At 39.5% G+C, this 16941-nt stretch overlaps 1 protein-coding gene across 1 annotated transcript in view; it reads left to right on the forward strand.

Moving 5' to 3' along the window:
• The window catches only part of LOC137460613 (mitochondrial 2-oxodicarboxylate carrier-like), a 28854-nt gene extending 13210 nt beyond the window's left edge, over nt 1-15644 (forward strand). The window contains exons 5-8 of the mRNA XM_068170850.1: nt 3075-3239; nt 11527-11708; nt 12527-12579; nt 15510-15644. Of these exons, the coding sequence (XP_068026951.1) occupies nt 3075-3239; nt 11527-11708; nt 12527-12579; nt 15510-15580 (471 nt within the window). The 3' untranslated portion in view covers nt 15581-15644. The remainder of the gene's footprint in view (nt 1-3074; nt 3240-11526; nt 11709-12526; nt 12580-15509) is intronic.
• Nucleotides 15645-16941: the final 1297 nt, after the last annotated feature.

The following is a 16941-nucleotide window of genomic DNA, read 5'->3' on the forward strand; positions in this document are numbered from 1 at the left end:
AAAACCTCTGGCTTTGGGTTTAAATACTCCAGTATTATATTTTGAGCAAACTAACTCCTGTAAATTTGCAAGAGGCCAATAGATCATTTTTTCCCCCTCTATTACAATCTTTATAACAAAGTTCGAGGTGATCTAGGTAGTAAAAAATTTTCATAGATTCATGGAATACCAGATTGGAAGTAACTTAAGGATCATCTAGTTCAACATTTCATGGTAAGAACATAGCTTAAATGAGATGGCCCAGTACCCTGTCAAGCTGAGTCTTGAAAATGTCTAATGTAGAGGAATCCAGCACCTTCCTTGGGAGCTTCCAATGTCTAATAGTTTGAATGGTGAAAAAATTTTATGCAATTACAAACTTTAATTACACTTCAATTGCCTGCCTTGGAATACTCCAATAATCAGTGTAGCTGTTCAAAAGCATTCTGAGTTGTTTTGGTGTAGATTAATATTCTTTGAATTTAACTTAAATGCAAATTTTCACAAAATCTATACAATAATATATGATCAAGTGTGAGGTGGCCCTGTCTATGGCAGGGGGGTTGGAACTAGATGACCTTTGAGGTCCCTTACAGCCCTGACAATTCTATGATTCTATGATCATGCACATAAAAATCGTAGAACAATGCTATTGGGACTAGGAACCTCATTTACACCTAAGATATAAATGAAAGTGTCTATTTACCCTAACAAAAAATATCCTAGGATTGAAGTTCTTAAATCACAGAGATAGTTAAAACACAGGTATATAAAATTTGAGTATATCTTTGGTTTTTTCTTCATTTTAATGTTAGGATTTCACGTTTTCCTCTAAATCAGGAAAACTCCAGAGGCTTCAGTACCATGATCTCAAGTTCTCATTAAGAATCTGTTAAAGAACATTCCACACTAAAGCATGTGAACTCAAGCCTATTGGAAGAAGCATGAACATGTGATATTATACAGTATCAGGCAGTGCTACACTCACTTCATGCACTGGTTTTCTGAAAGGTTTGTGTAAAGTATGTACCTATCTCACTGTGTAGCTTTCATACTGATGAAACTTAATGCAGTTCACATATTTCTCTGACTATTGTGCTGAAGTAATAAATATGTCTTGTTTAAAAGGAACAAGGAAGAGTGTGAGCACATACACCCACACCCAGAGTCCTTCACACCCCCAAAGCAAATACTCATACACTATGGTGACAGCTGAATTATTCTGTGGTACCAGATCATCTTTCGAGACTTGATAGGTTTAAAGAGGAAGACCACTTCATAAATCACCTATTGGCACTCCTGTAATGTGGATTGCTGCAAGTAAAAACAATAGTGCCTTTTTGTTAAGGTGAACTGCTAAAAGGCCCAACACCTTGTTCTTTGGTTTTCTGGTTTGTTGGGTTTTTGCTTTTTCTTTTCCCTGTAGCCACAGATAACTCACTGGCTATAAAAGCTGGTGTAGTAACAAAATTCTTCTCACCTGACTGTGAGAAGCTATGATTAATAAAAAATATACAGGTTTCATTGTTCTGAAGAGCAGAATCTAACTCCAGATTCCACTCACTAGAGCTCTGTCAACTGTAAGTTAACAGTTGTGTGAAGTGCATTAACTCCAGGTGTTTACACAATAAATTCCTCCATCTGAATTAATGATCCTAAGGTCCTTCCATCATCAGTGATGAAACATAAAACTTCTATGCCTTGATCAGCTGACATTTTAGATGCCTGCTTTGGATGAAGTGAAGTGGTAAGAGAGCCCTCTTTATTGTTAATAGACTCAAAAAGGGAGTGTTTTCCAGTAGCCCAGATAGAGAAGTTGCAGGTATCTACACTTGCACTGCTGAATACCATCTCTAGGAAGGTGGATGAGCTTCTCCAAGTCATTAGTAAATCTGTATTTAAGATGAGACCAAGGCTTCCTTTACTATTGATAGCTTCTGTGCTTAACTTAAATCACTTTATTGGGGACCACTGCATATTTTTTAAAGATCTAATCCTTTTTTGTGCATGAGAAAGGAGGTTACTGCTGGTATCTGGACCATATTCTATGTTGGGTCCCCACCTTTTAGAATAGATTCCAATTTAAATCTCTGGGGATAGTCATAAAAGTAAATTAGAGTAAAATGCATGTAGAGCATTAACAGGGTACTATTAGTTACCAAATAGGAAAATACATAATGAACTGAGTCATAATGACTACTCTTGTCTGTCACCTAAATAAGCAGCCATAAGCTGTGTCAGATATAATAGGCATCATTTGGCTGCTGCTGTTGATCTACCACAGTGATATTTTGAAATGAAAATCTATTAAACAAATAAGTGTATTCAAAATTCTTCTATATTTTCATGTGTGAGGCTCCTAGTGGAAGTCACGTTTTGCCTTTCTAATTCAATATTTGGTTACCCAGAGCTAGTTTTATGCTTTGGAGAAAGCCCAACTCAAGTCAACAACTTTTCTAAGGGTTCTTTTCAATAATTCTGCTAAAAAGAAACTTAAAATGTTCAGAAAGGGAGCACCTGATCCTGAGGATCATACTGTCTTGGAAAATAGATCCAATGTGTATGTAGTCATGCAGATCATGTCTAAGGAACTGATTATTATGGAAGTGGATTCTGAGGAAGTTTCTTCCTTTCTGCCTTGCACTAAATGCAAGTTGACTGACCAGAATGATTGCTATGCCTTTTGGGCATTATTTTCAAAACAAGGGCACAGAATCACAGAAACATTCATGTTGGAAAAGACCCTCAGGATCACCAAGTCCAACTGATAACCCTACTCTACAAGGTTCACCCCTAAGCCATATCTCCAAGCACAACATCCAAACTACCTTTAAACGCAGCCAGGGTTGGTGACGCAGCACATTCCAATGCCTGACCACTCTTTCTGTGATTTTTTTTTTCCTAATGCCCAGTCTAAACCTACCCATTTGTAGCTTGAGGCCATTCCCTCTTGTTCCATCGCTAATTATTACCTATGAGAAGAGACCAGCACCAGCCTCTCTACAACATCCTTTCAGGAAGTTTTTCTTTATGTAACTATGGTGGAGGTTTTTTGGTAACAATGATCTTTTCCTTCTTTTGCTTGACTTGTCCAGCAACCATCTAGCTTTGTTCAAGCTCAGCAGATCATTAAAACTGATGGTCTGGGGCTTCAAGGACTCAACAAAGGTCTTACTGCAACACTAGGCCGGCACGGAGTTTTTAACATGGTTTACTTTGGATTCTACTTCAATGTGAAGAACATTCTTCCAGTCAATAAAGTAAGTGCTTCTTGCAGTGCAACTGACAAACAGGTAAGAGATTTGGCACTTTAATTAACACCGTATTTACCTGTGCAAAGCTGTGGGATTCAGTGAGAAACTGGTTTGCAAAAAACCTACAGCATTTTGATGGAAGCAAAGCAAGGAATTGTATTTCTCACTTCTTTTAAGCAAATGTGAATATAAATAAAGTGCTCATGTTTGAATGCTCATTTTTATGAATGTCCCTTTACACCACAGTAGCAATGTGAAAGGCAGAAATCAGGATACAGGTATGTCATGCTTATGTTAGGTATGTATGCACTTTTTTGGTGTTAAGCTGGTTTAGAAGAGAAGAATAAGTTTCTGGATCTTCTTTCAGTATTCACAAAGGGGCTAAGCTTGAGGAGATGGCAGAGCTGCAGCACACGGGAGGGCATTTTGATCATGCACATGGCCCATCTACTCCAAAGAGAGTTCAGCCTGGTATTAAAGGATGACAGGGCAAATATGGGAGGGAGCCAGCCCAAAACAGGCCTTACAGGGTCACACACAAGTGCTTTATGTAGTGTGGGGTTTTCTTAAGTCAAAATAAAAATCTTTATAGCTATAATTTCACTTGAAGCAGTTCTATTTGATAGCCTTATATTCCTTTACATAACAAAGGAAACATTTCCCTTTACAACAAAGGGAAGTTTTGTTAATGAAACCACAGTAATACTGGCACTCTCTAAGCGACTGTGTGAGCAACAGTTAATGTTTTATTAATCACTCTTGTGCATTACTTACTGACCTATGTTTTCACTAATGTGATTCTAGATGATGACAGTTAAGCAGTCACAGGTGTAGTATGTAGTGATATTCATATAAGAACCTGTGATTTACATCGAAAGGGAGCAGCTTCTATTCCCAGATGAAGTAACACCTCTTTTTTTCCCCCTACACTTCTGAGTCCCCTGATATTTTTGTTGGCAGCACTGTGTAAATGGAGAAAAGCTCCACTTCTTATTTGCAGATCATTACAGTAAATTGAATTGTTCAAGAGCAGCTAGCCCACAAGTTTCTACAAGCTTCTTTTAGTGTATTTAAGCATATTTTACAGTGTTCTTTATACATTCTAAAATCTCAAGGCACAGGCATAGCTTGATACTCAGGACTAAATATGTTTCAGTTGTTCAAAAATGAAAAATAATCACTATACAGGCCATTCAGAATCATATGCAGGTAAGGACAAAGAGGCTTGTGTGCAACTTGTGTGGAAATCCTGAAATGTTCTTGCATAGCAGTTGAAGAGTAATAATATTTGGCATAAGAATGCTTTACTAGCCTTTCAGATTGGGGGGGGGGGGGGGGAGGAAACAGTTGTTATATTATTGGAATGATCCAGAACTTTATGATCTAAGAAAAGTTAGTACTTTATACAGGCTTTGTGTGATAGAATTGTTACATAGATTTAAATACATCTAGAAAACAAAACAACAAATTGCAGTTAATGCAGTCTAATCCTACATTGATTACATTGACTTTTGATAGTATGGACAGGCCATATTATCAAATGCAAAGGACAATGTAATCAGTGTAGGATTAGATTGCATTAACTGATCTAGTGTAGGGTGTCCCTGCCCATGGCAGGGGGGTTGGAACTAGATGATCCTTGTGGTCCCTTCCAACCCTGAATGAAACTATGAAACTATGAAATAAGTGAAGAAGTTTGCCTCATGCTTGACCAGTGCAAAGTGGCTTGCACAGTGGTTACATCTGCACTATTAAATTGAGCAGTGTCACTAAAACTCAGTTATCTGTGCTGTTAAATGTTCCCTGGTACAGCATTGGCTCAGGCCAGCCAGCACTGTTCTGGGCACAGTTTAGGAGCTAGCACATACAGGGAACCATTCCTAATTGGCAGGTTTCATGCAGCCAGTCTGTTTTGAATGGTAATAGCATTTAATAGTGCTAATAAAGTTAACAGGACTCTCTAGGCCAGCTGGCATCAGTGCTATAGACAGTTCTGTATGTATAGAGACAGCAAATAATTCTGATCAAACCTCCAGTAAAATCAGTGCAAATCTGACCCTGAATTTAACAGGGCATAGATCAGGCCTCATCTGGCTTGTGCTAGCCAACGTAATGTCTCAGATGTTTACATGCATGGAACTTTACTACAGTGACTGGAAAATGGAGATATTTAGCAGTGCTTTGTGCTCTGTAATTTAAACCTCTTCTGCCAGTAGTCAAGTACTAGAGGCTAAGTGTTATTAAACCTGGACAAGGAATTTGGTAGAAGCTGGCTTGCAGTTGGTCAGAAAAATATTACACAGTGTTGTAGCCTTTCAAGACTTCTCTTGGTTTCATTACAAAACCCTAATTTGCTTCACGTTGCATATTTCGCCAGAAAAGAAAAGCTTAAGAGTCGGTCTTAGGATATTGACAAACCTATAAAAATTGTCAAATAAGAATACTACCCTTTTTTTTTTCCCCCTTCAAACCATTTTGGCTCTTTGCTGGGTATCTGCTGTTCGCCATCTGTAACGTAAGTGGAAAAATGTATGGAAATGTCTGTACGAGCCCTTTTAGCTGTCAACAGTGCTAAACCGTGCATTAAATTTGCATCCCAATTAGGGATGTTTGCAGCTTATTTTGCCAAAAGCAATAAACCTTTTATGTTGAGTGGTCGAATGATATAAATGACATGTGTGGGTTGTAAATGTTCGTAACGAATAATTTTTCGTGCGCTCAGCCTTGCTCTGCTAAACAGACCCTTTGTAGCCAACCTCATGCTCTGTTTACTGAACACGGAGTGAGCCAGACTTGTTTCAGTTGACACTAATGTATCAACCACAGAGCATTAACAGCTACGCCTCTGCACTAGCAATCAAATTAGTCTGCAAATTTATTGTCTCGGTTTTATGGCACCTGCTTTTATAGCACATTTCAGAGGAGTCCAGCGGCTCTCGCTTTTCAATTTGCTGTCATAGTTAGGTTTGAAGGTAAATGTTAGCTTCATTAAAAGCTTTGTTCACTGCCACCTCTGAGTGGCTGTCATATTTCTTGACAATATGAAATTTCCTCACTGTCTGTTAAAAGACCCCTTTGGAGCATGGCCAAGTGCAAAACTCATTTGAAGTCGCGCTGCCTTGGCCCAGCTACCACAGATGTGCCTCCTGACGCATCAAACTGTGGGAGCTGAGCATTGTGCTGTTTTGGCAGAGAAATGGCTCTCAGCTTGTATAGGCATAGAAGATGGGAAATTGAAATGGGCTGTTCAGCTTCAACAAATAAGGTAGCAGGCAACAATTTTATCACAATTGTCTTCATATCTAGGCCAACACAGAAGTTATCACAGTACATTAGAGGTTGGAAGTGACCTCTGAGATCATTAGTTCCAACCCCCCTGCCAAAGCAGGATCACTTAGGGTTTTCTGCACAGGAATGCATCCAGGTGGGTTTTGAAAGTCTCCAGAGAGGGAGACTCCACAGCCATTCTGGGCAGCCTGGTCCCATGATCCATTACCCCCACTGTAAAGAAGTTTCTCCTCACGTTGAGACGAAATATTCTGAGTTCAAGTTTGAACCTGTTTTTCCTTGTGTTATTAGTGCACACCACTGAAAAGAGCTTGGCCCCCTCCACTTGACACCCAGCCCTCAGATATTTGTAGACTTTGGTGAGATCCCCTCTCAGCCTTCTCAAGACTAAAGAGTTATGTGTAGGAAGAGACAGACAAAAGAGCGTGTGGTGCAACAGTTCAAAAACCAGTAAACCAAAGTGATTTGGAAAGAAACAGGATCAGAGTGGGAAATGCAATAATCCCAGAACTACCATCCAAGCTCAGGATCAGGATGACCTTGGAACTAAGAAGGAAAAAAAGTAAGAAGGTTAATTCTATATGCTGTGCAATATTACAAGACACCTGTTGATCACTGCTTCGTACTGTGATATGTCCTGTGGCTGTTGAAATGGCAGTTTCTATTGCCAGGCCATCATCACCAAATGATATTAGATCAGACAGGAGAGTCTTTTGCTACCCCACCTCCTCCTATATACTGTACTATTCTGTCTACAGCTACCTGAAGGAAGGTTGTAGCCAGGTGGGTGTTGGTCTCTTCTCCCAGGCAACCTGTGACAGAACAAGAGGAGACAGTCTCAAGCTGCACCAGGGGAGGTTTAGGCTGGATGTTAGGAAGAAATTCTTCACAGAAAGAGTAATTGGCCATTGGAATTGGCTGCCCAGGGAGGTGGTGGAGTCACCATCACTGGAGGTATTTAGGAAGAGACTGGATGAGGCACTTAGTGCCATGGTTTAGTTGATTAGATAGTGTTGGATGATAGGTTGGACACGATGATCTCAAAGGTCTTTTCCAACCTATTCTATTCTATTCTATTCTATTCTATTCTATTCTATTCTATTCTATTCTATTCTATTCTATTCTATTCTATTCTATTCCCATAGGCAAGACAGGCAGTTTAAGGACAAGTCACAATAAAAATGTGAAGAAGAAACACAAGTTTCTTCCGGTTTTCTATGGAAATGAGGATAATGCTGAAACTGACAACCAGGTTCAACCATAGCTCACAGGGAGGCAGGCGTAAAATAGCTAAATTCTTGCAGGATTTACAAATCATCATTTAAAATTAAGATAAATTCTGCACATGCATCTTAGGAATGCCCCAACTGATGGAAAGTTTCAGTGGGAACTTATGCCTTATTACACAATTAGTTCTGTGAGAAAAAGCCCATGTAAGCCATGACACCTTTCCAGACATCAGCATCAGTCACAAGGGCTGATAGGACATGAAAACTCTTTAGTTCTGTTATTTATGGAGCTAGTCTGTTACTTCTAGTTCATAAATTACTCTATAACCAAGTCTGCAGACAAATTCAGGGGTAAGCAGTAAATCATCCGTTTCTGGGTGTCCTTTTCTGTATAGCTAGTGTCTAAGTGATACCATGAAAAGTTGACCTGATTATAATCCCAACATTATATGTACAGTCTGATCATCTCTGCAGTTGATCATCCATGCAGTTGAGCTATTTGGAGTTACAGCAGAAGCCTCATGTGAAGTTGGAAGACTGATTCTCTTTTCATCAGTATAGTTAATAGTTTTCCAGGTGGCCACCTGTGAGAACATGCACTGAATAATGACAGGAACACTAAGTACCTTCCTTTTGGTAAACCTGAAAGCCATTGTCATAGGCAGCTGTGGAATTATTAGCCTCTATGTTCCATTTCTGGCTTCTCTGCTGACCTATGTGAACTTTAGCAAATGCATTTAAATGTAGTGGTCATTTCAAATCACTTGTGACACTTTTGTGCCAAGTGTAACTGATAAAACTACTATTATGGCCAACATGTACAAGGGAGTTTAAGAAACAATGCAAATATTCCCCTCTAAGTGTTAGTTTAAAGCTGACTTCAGTAGACTCTTCTGTAATCACCAGCTTTAAACATTATTCTATTAGGAGTAGTAGTAGTAATTCTTCATGCATGTTGTTGTTACCTAGTAAGCATCAGTCTTTTACAGTGAACTTATCTACAAGGTGCTGGAAGTAGTAAAACACATTTATAGAAGTATTCTTTCTCATCAGATACAAGTACCTCCAGCAAGTGTAAAACAAACACAGTTAAAACAACTGAAGGCAAACATCCAGATACTAAAGGAAACAAACTTCCTAAAATAGCTTGTTAGAAAAGTTAATATTTATTGATCTTTTTGTTTCAGTGATTTTTTCTTTTAATTAAAAACAGGGTAAAGTTTCAGGTTTCTTTGCAACACATTCTACCACTTTTACTCAGACTAGCAGGGCCTCACAAGGGGAAATGCAAGTAGTATTTTTGAGTGTCTCTGTGGTCAAGTTCCTCAACATTATTATGGATGCTGGGGGACTGTTCACATTATCTCTTTCTGCTTCCTTCAAGCAATGTACCTTGGGTACTCCATGTTCCTTTGAAAGTGCCTGTGTCTCTCCACTGCATATGAAAGTGAGGTGTCCTGCCTTTGAACCCTTTGACTGCACCTAGGGAGGGCTGTCTAAACCAGTACAAATATATCTATTATGCAGAGTCATTATCTATCTAAAATCATTTTTCAATTACTCTAAAAAATATATAAGTTAATTGAGTTCCAAGATAGATGCCTTTACCAAAGGGTTCTTTCATTGCTGGAATAATATCTGTGCTACTTATTGAATTAAGTGACCTTCCTCCAGTACAGATGAAGATAGTCTGGAAGCTTTTGACTGAGATCAAAGATTTAAACGGAGGTTTTGACAAAGTGCCCGAAAAATAAACATGTGAATGAAGTGGTTGGGAAAGGAAAGCCTGGGGCTTTGGAGACTGAACCTGATAAATGAAAACTGTCTCCAGTGGGTGACACTCTTATGCATGCATGTGCACGTGCTAGATTTAGGGCTAGAATTTTCTGTTGCTAGAAATTGTGGGATATAAAAGAAGGAATCAAGAAGCATATGCTTCAGAAGGAACTTACAGAGTCTCCCCTTATCTTAAAGTGTTATGATAGGAATAATGAAGTATAATAAGGCAGAGGGATAACATCTCAATACTTTTTTTTCTCCCAGAGAAATCAGGGGAATCTAGCAGGACATGCTCAGATACAGCATTTAGTAGAGATGCCTTCTTCTCTGTTTATTTTTAATGGCTGCTGAAGCTCACAGGGCAGGGACTGAGGTGTACAGGAAATGTTGATTATGAAGAGCATGGTAAAAAGGTGAGATGATCAAAGATGACATTATCCAAGCACAGCAAAGTTACTCCATTGTGAATAAGCAAACTGGTATTTCACTTCCTTGTAGAGTGCTGTAGAGTGGCACCATCTAAAATCAAGTTTTTTGTTCTGTATGTTCTGCTCATGCTACATAAAAGTTGCCTTTGCTGAAAAACAGAATTCATATGTGGCTTTCCTCCTTTTTAACAGGTACTACCAGTATGTTTCATGTTTTGTGAACTCAAGGTGTTGAGGTTTTCTGCAAGTAATAAAAAGCCCTGCTGATTTTGACATGTCTTTCTAAACACCTGCATGGACTCTGTCCAGTGCATATTATGGAAGTTTCAATTTACATTTCTTGTTGCTAATCTGTAAAAGAAAACTTCTCCATTGTTTCCTGTTTCACTCACAAGTGCACAGGTTTAAGAAAGCAAGAACTCTTTCATTTTAATATTGTGCTGATGTTATAACATGGCAAGATCATTTGTTATTTTATAGATGATTTTTTATAACTGAAGTGCCTTCATGGGGGAGAAAAAGGAACTAAACCTATAGAGTCTAATGCAGGGAAAAAAGTGTCCTTGCTGTTGAAAGCCAAAAAATGTATGTACATAGGAAATGTCCTGCAACACACTTCCCTATGACTTCCACTACTTAGAGAGACAGGATTAAACTTGCTTCAAGAGACTTTGACTCCCAGATAAACCCCAAGTGCTTTGATGTCATAGCAAATGCTAAGGCAGGAGGTCTTTCTAAAAGATCAAATAAAATCCAGCGTAAACTGTGAACTGTGAGTGAGCAAAGCAGGTTTGGGTTTAGTTGTTTGTTTGGGGGAGGTTTTTTGATGCACTTCTAACCTGCCCCTAACTTTTACCTTGAATCTATAGCAGAGTTCAGGAACAATCTGTTGTAAATTCTTCAGCCAATTAGCGGAGCGAGTTACCACTGTTTATAACGCACAGAACGCGGAGGCTCCTTTGCAGTTGCGCCGAGTTGGGATTGTTAGTAACAGGAAGCTAGCACTTCTCAGTACAGTGGATCAGCTACATGTGAAAATAAATGTGAAAAACCTGGAGGGGAATGGCAGCAGACTGAGATTAGCCTTTATTTAATTTAGCATTTGGGGGTCCAACACACAAATGAGCGTTTTAGTAGGCTTCATGGTGGAAGTTGCTGTCATTTGTAAAATATTCTGGCCAATTAGCTAATAGTGTGCTTGGATTTCTCCTGTTTTGATACAGTAATACTAAGTACATTGTGAAGCCCAATTATACAAATCATCCCCATATGCCATACCAGTCTTTCTTTATGAACTGTGTTTATAAATCCTGTGTGAGGAAATGTGTACTTCAGCAATTTAGACCATGTGTAAAAACATAGCCAATAGGATTGTCAAGAAAACAAGTTCCAGCGTAGGAAATCCTAATGTGTTCCGCTAAAATAACACGAGTGCGTTGTGTTGTGTGAGTTTTCTGATTAAACACATATTACCTTGGAGCGCCTAACCTGCATAGGTCCTTCCGTTTCCCTTTTTGTTCTTTCTTTCTTTTTTTCTTTTTATTTTCTTTTTTTTTTTTTTTTTTGTAGGATCCAAATTTGGAGTTTTTGAGGAAATTTGGAATCGGGCTAGTCTCAGGAACAATAGCCTCAATTATTAACATTCCTTTTGATGTTGCAAAAAGTAGGATTCAAGGACCACAGCCAGTTCCTGGAGAGATCAAGTACAGAACCTGTTTTAAAACTATGGCAACAGTCTATAAAGAGGAAGGGTAAAGCATTCTTACTTTAATAAATGTTTAGACCTCTGTTTTAGTTCATGTGGGTCCATAAAACCACATTGTGATATTTCAGATCGACGAGGACCCTTAAGCCACCCCAAAATCACGCATCAAAAGAGCCCAACCTGCCATTTTGAAAATGCATTTTAGAATTGCAAGGAGAGATCCTCCTCCTCCAAGCAAACTTTCACAAAAGACTTAGCAAGATGGTTCTTGTGTTACCAAAATTTACGTTGCACAAATAAATGCTCCGTGTCTCTTGTGTCATTTTTTTTTTCACCTCTTTATTTTGTGAAAGAAAACCATCCACAGAAAACAGAATATTTCCCAATTAAGTGCAATCATACAGCTCCCCCCCTGTACCTTTAAACTTACTGCTGAAATAATTAAGCAGGGGGCAAATCCTTGTGGCAATAAGGCTTTCCAACTTTTAAAAATGTTTCTCAAGTGGGGACTGAGTTGCAGCTTTGCTACTCAATTATGGCAGTCATTCTGCTCGTGTAGGCAGCTGTTGTGAGCAGCCTTGTCTTGAAAGTAAAACCATCTCACTGATTAAAGTCATATTTCTGATTGGCTAGGCTCACAACGTTGCCTTTGTGACTGAACATTGATTAAGTTTTTCTCTTCATCTGATCTGCCTCTGTAAAATGTTAAAGTCCAGCTATGGCCTGCTATTGAACATGTGTAATTTCAAATAATTGCTTCTAAGTGCTCTGCCAGCATTTTAACAAACACATGCTAAAATTCCATTCTTCTTTTAGAGCAAGAGTATTGTTTGAAATGTTTTGTTTGTTTTTCTTCTGCTGCAGATTTCTGGCTCTGTACAAAGGCTTGGTTCCCAAGATCATGAGACTTGGTCCGGGTAATTTTCCCTGTCATTTTTTTATATTGCTTTTATTCTTGGTTTCATTTCCCATTTTTCAGGGGGGGGGGGGGGGTTGACAAAATGTAATAAGCATCAGCCAAATAAACAGGGTATCAGAAATCACCAAAAATCTCTTTCATATTTGAATGATTTCATTTGATAATAGCATATTATCAAATAACATCATAGATGGATTTAGCTAACTACGTGTCTAAACATACACATCAGAGGACTGTAGGCCCAAGGAACTCTTTTGTGCATTTCCTTTATTCTTGAACAAGCCAAAGAGTATCCATACAAATGCCAGAAATGTAAAACCTTTGGAAGCCTTTCTCAAAGCTTCCTACTCCTGTTCTGTATTTGTTAAAGTTGCTCTAAAATGCAGGTTAGAATCTCTCCAGTATAAATGCTCTCAACTAGTGGAAGCGTAGCCCAAGCATATCAAATTCCAGTCACCTTCTTCTCCAGTACTCTGTGGGGGTTGTAAAGAACAGATGCTAAAAGGCTAATGACATGAGCTGAAAAGATACTTCCATGGTCCTAGAAGGCCAAAAAAGCAAGGACAGCTTAAAACTAGGTTTGTTGATTGACCCACTCTCGCTAGTTCTTACTCCAAATGCAGGAGCCCAGTAGTTGAGAGCTGGGTCTTCTTCAGCTTTTAAACTGTTCTTCCCTGACTGGTTTTGATTAATCATGGAAACAGACTTCACTAGCCTGTAGAGGCAGTCTGGGTCAAAAAAAAAAAGAGCAAAAGCCCCGATTTGAGCAGTACTCTGTTCCCCGTGAAATTGCATTTCAATTTGTGCAAGGTGGTTCAGTAGACAAGAACATACATGGTTAAAAGCAAGTAGGTGCAGAGTTCTGCAGTATAAAGGAGGCATTAGGTTTGTCTGTAAATGTTTGCATATCCACATCATCTGGCTAAGTGCGAGACCATGCCTGGCTATTGTGCAGGGTAAAGGTAGAAGGTGGGGAGGGGAAACCAGGCGGCTTAGAAGAACTCTGAAGCTAAAAGCGCTTTCCCACATACTCCAAAGATACTAGGTTAAATACAGGACAAAGAGAAGGCAGGGTTTCACTTCCCCAGTACCTGTTAGCACAGCAGATTTTTGGAATAATGATTTCCATCTTACAAATGACTATATATTCTGGCCCATATCCAGCACCTAAGGTAAGTGTGTACTTTGCTTTAAACACTTTCATAGTCTCATCAACAAATGTATAGATTTGGCTTTCCAGTGGTAGAATCGTGCAATCTTTATTGTGACTGGAAAGGTGATTCCGTGCTTCAAATGTGAAAGCTTTCAGGGAAAGAGCTGCACAAACAGATCATGTAGTGTGAGAATTGGAATCAGCCATGGTTTAGGTTCAGATCACCTCTTATACATTGTGTTTATGATTTGCCTGTTGGCCAAAACCTTTTGCAAAGTTTTGCTTTGCCTAGCTGTCTGTGAGCTGCTGTTCGTAGAGGATTTCAAGTCTGATGGTGGTTGGCTAGGATAAGTAACATGGGAAAATGTTCTGTGTGCCTGGTTATGTGAACCTATCCTATCTAGGTCAGCCCAGTTCAGCAGAAGGCATGTTTGTTAGGGGTGCCACTCTAACCTGCTAACCAAGCCAAGAGGCAGAGGAAACAAAATACCTGTGCCCCAGTGCTGGCATCCACAAGTAGCACATTATAACACACTTTTACTCCTGCAGCCAGGAAACTGACCCTCTCTCCCCATCTTCTCCAACTGGAAGCTTCTCTATATGCTCAGATATATATAGATACACAGGCTGCCCAGGGAGGTTGTGGAATCTCCCTCTCTGTAGATATTCAAAACTCACCTGGATGCATTCCCATATAATCTGTTGCAGGTGATCCTGCTCTGGCAGGGGGGTTGGACTGGATGATCTGGAGGTCACTTCCAGCCCCTGAAATTCTGCAATTCTGTAATGCCTCCTTAAATGTTCTCTTGTTTAGTCCATACAGTACTTAAAGCACAGTTACAGAAGGGCTTTAGTCTGAGTGCACTAACATTAAAGATACTTTACATCATTCAAGCTGGGATTGTATACTGTGGTCAGTTCTAGCAGACAATGCCATTTCATCAGGCCAAAACTTTGCCCATGGATTCACAGAATGGTACAGGCACAGGTATCTCGTGTTCACTTCAATGATGTGGTTCTCTGCTTTAGACATAGTAAACAAACAGCTGAAAACCTTTCTTGAATCTTAACTGGAAGCATTTTCATCCCCTGGTGATGAATTTTGTCATTCCACCATCAATGCTCCTCTTTCATGGCCAAGTCCAACTCTAAACAAACAGACAAATACACACATACTCACTTGTAAAAGAACAAAGGGAAATATTGTTCCTGGGAAAACAGTAGGAAAAATCCCACTGAGGTTGATTTTCATTTAATATACAAGCTTTTCACATTAACATTATGGTCTAATATGATTGTAGCCAGGAGGGGGTTGGTCTCTTCTCCCAGGCAACCAGCACCACAACAAGAGGACACAGTCTTAAGCTGTGCCAGGGGAAGTTTAGGCTCAAGGTGAGGAGAAAGTTCTTCACAGAGTTGTTAGCCATTGGAATGGGCTGCCCAGGGAGGTGGTGGAGTCACCATCCCTGCAGGTGTTCAAGAGGGGATTGGACATGGCACTTGGTGCCATGGTTTAGTAGTCATGAGGTCTTGGGTGACAGGTTGGACTTGATGATCTTTGAGGTCTTTTCCAACCTTATTGATTCTATGATTCTATGAAAACTGGTATGGTTTAAGAACTGGCGAATTTCTAAGGAATTAGAGAATCAGCAGAATTATCTGGTTTACAAATAAGGCTTTGCTATATCTTGGTTTAGACTGCACAATACAAATGCTCTAGAAAGTCTTGGAAATACTGAGTTTTGTGTGTAGTAAACCCATATCTTTTCTTCCAGGCGGTGCCGTGATGCTTCTGGTTTATGAATACGTTTATGCATGGCTTCAGGACACAGCTGGTCAGAAGTAGCACTACTGAGCAATGTACTCTTTAAAATTATGTGCATTCTAACATACACTTTAATAAAAGAATAGTGACTCTCATCCTTTATGGTGTTAATGTCCTCAAATTACACTGATGTTAATATAATTTAAAACTAATTTGGTCTTCATATCCTGATGCAGGCAGCTGGAAATCTTTAGTTTGGAGAAGAGGAGACTGAAGGGTGACCTAATTCATGTCGATAAACATATAGAGGGTGAGTGGCAAGAGGATGGAGCCAGGCTCTGCTCAGTGATGCCCAATGACAGGACAAGGGGCAAGGGGTGGAAGTTGAGGCATAGTAGGAAGTTCCATGGAAACAGAAGGAATAATTTTCCCAGAGTGAGGGTAATGGACCACTGGAACGGGCTGCCCAGGAGAGTTGTGGTGTCTCCCTCTCTGGAGATATTCAAAACCCACCTGGATGTGTTCCTGTGTGATTTAGTATAGGTGACATTGCTCTGGCAGAGGGGTTGGACTCTGGATGATCTTTCGAGGTCCCTTCCAGCCCTTAACATTCTGTGGTAGGTAAATAGCCCAGCTCTTATTTGTAGCTCTTTTACTGTATCAAGAGAAAATACAGTGGAGGCATAAGAACAAGTTTGTATATAAAGAACAAACTGTAAATTCTGGACACAGAATTGTACTAAGTAGTCAATACACTTTTAAAAAGTATCAGCTGAAATGGCAAGATAATAACTTTCAGGGGATTTAGAAGGGAAAAAATGAATAATCACAGGGGGCCAGCTGACATCTCCACTGACTAGTTAAGATCATGACCCTACATACCCTGCAAACTTTTGCATTGATCTTGGGTCCATTTTCAGTTCAGTCCAGTAGGATTTCAGCATTGATAGATGTGCTCCTTGAGTTGTTGGTACTTAGGCCAGCAAAAGGGCAGTGTGAACAGCCACAACCTTAAAAACATATATAGTGTTAAATGTACTGCTTGTTCTTAACCCTTAGGCTGGATGTTAGGAAGAAGTTCTTCACAGAAGGAGTGATTGGCCATTGGAATGGGCTGCCCAGGGAAGTGGTGGAGTCACCATCACTGGAGGTGTTTAAGAAGAGACTGGATTGGGTGCTTGGTGCCATGGTTTAGTTGATTAGATGGCATTGGTTGATAGGTTGGACTCGATGATCTCAAAGGTCTTTTCCAACCTGGTTAATTCTATTCTATTCATATAGATCATATAAATCTCACTCAGGTCACAAAAGATGCTGAAAATAATTAGTCTGGATCAAGTTACAGTAAAGTACAAAACAACTGTGGGAATCATAGAAGAAAGGAGGAAATAAATGAACAGAACAAAATGCTTTTAGGCATATAAGGTTTTACTGTGAATTTT

The sequence above is a fragment of the Melanerpes formicivorus genome, unplaced genomic scaffold, assembly GCF_026170545.1.
Source record: "Melanerpes formicivorus ecotype bairdi unplaced genomic scaffold, bMelFor1.0.p_v2 SCAF_678, whole genome shotgun sequence".
In the NCBI taxonomy this organism is placed as follows: domain Eukaryota; kingdom Metazoa; phylum Chordata; class Aves; order Piciformes; family Picidae; genus Melanerpes; species Melanerpes formicivorus.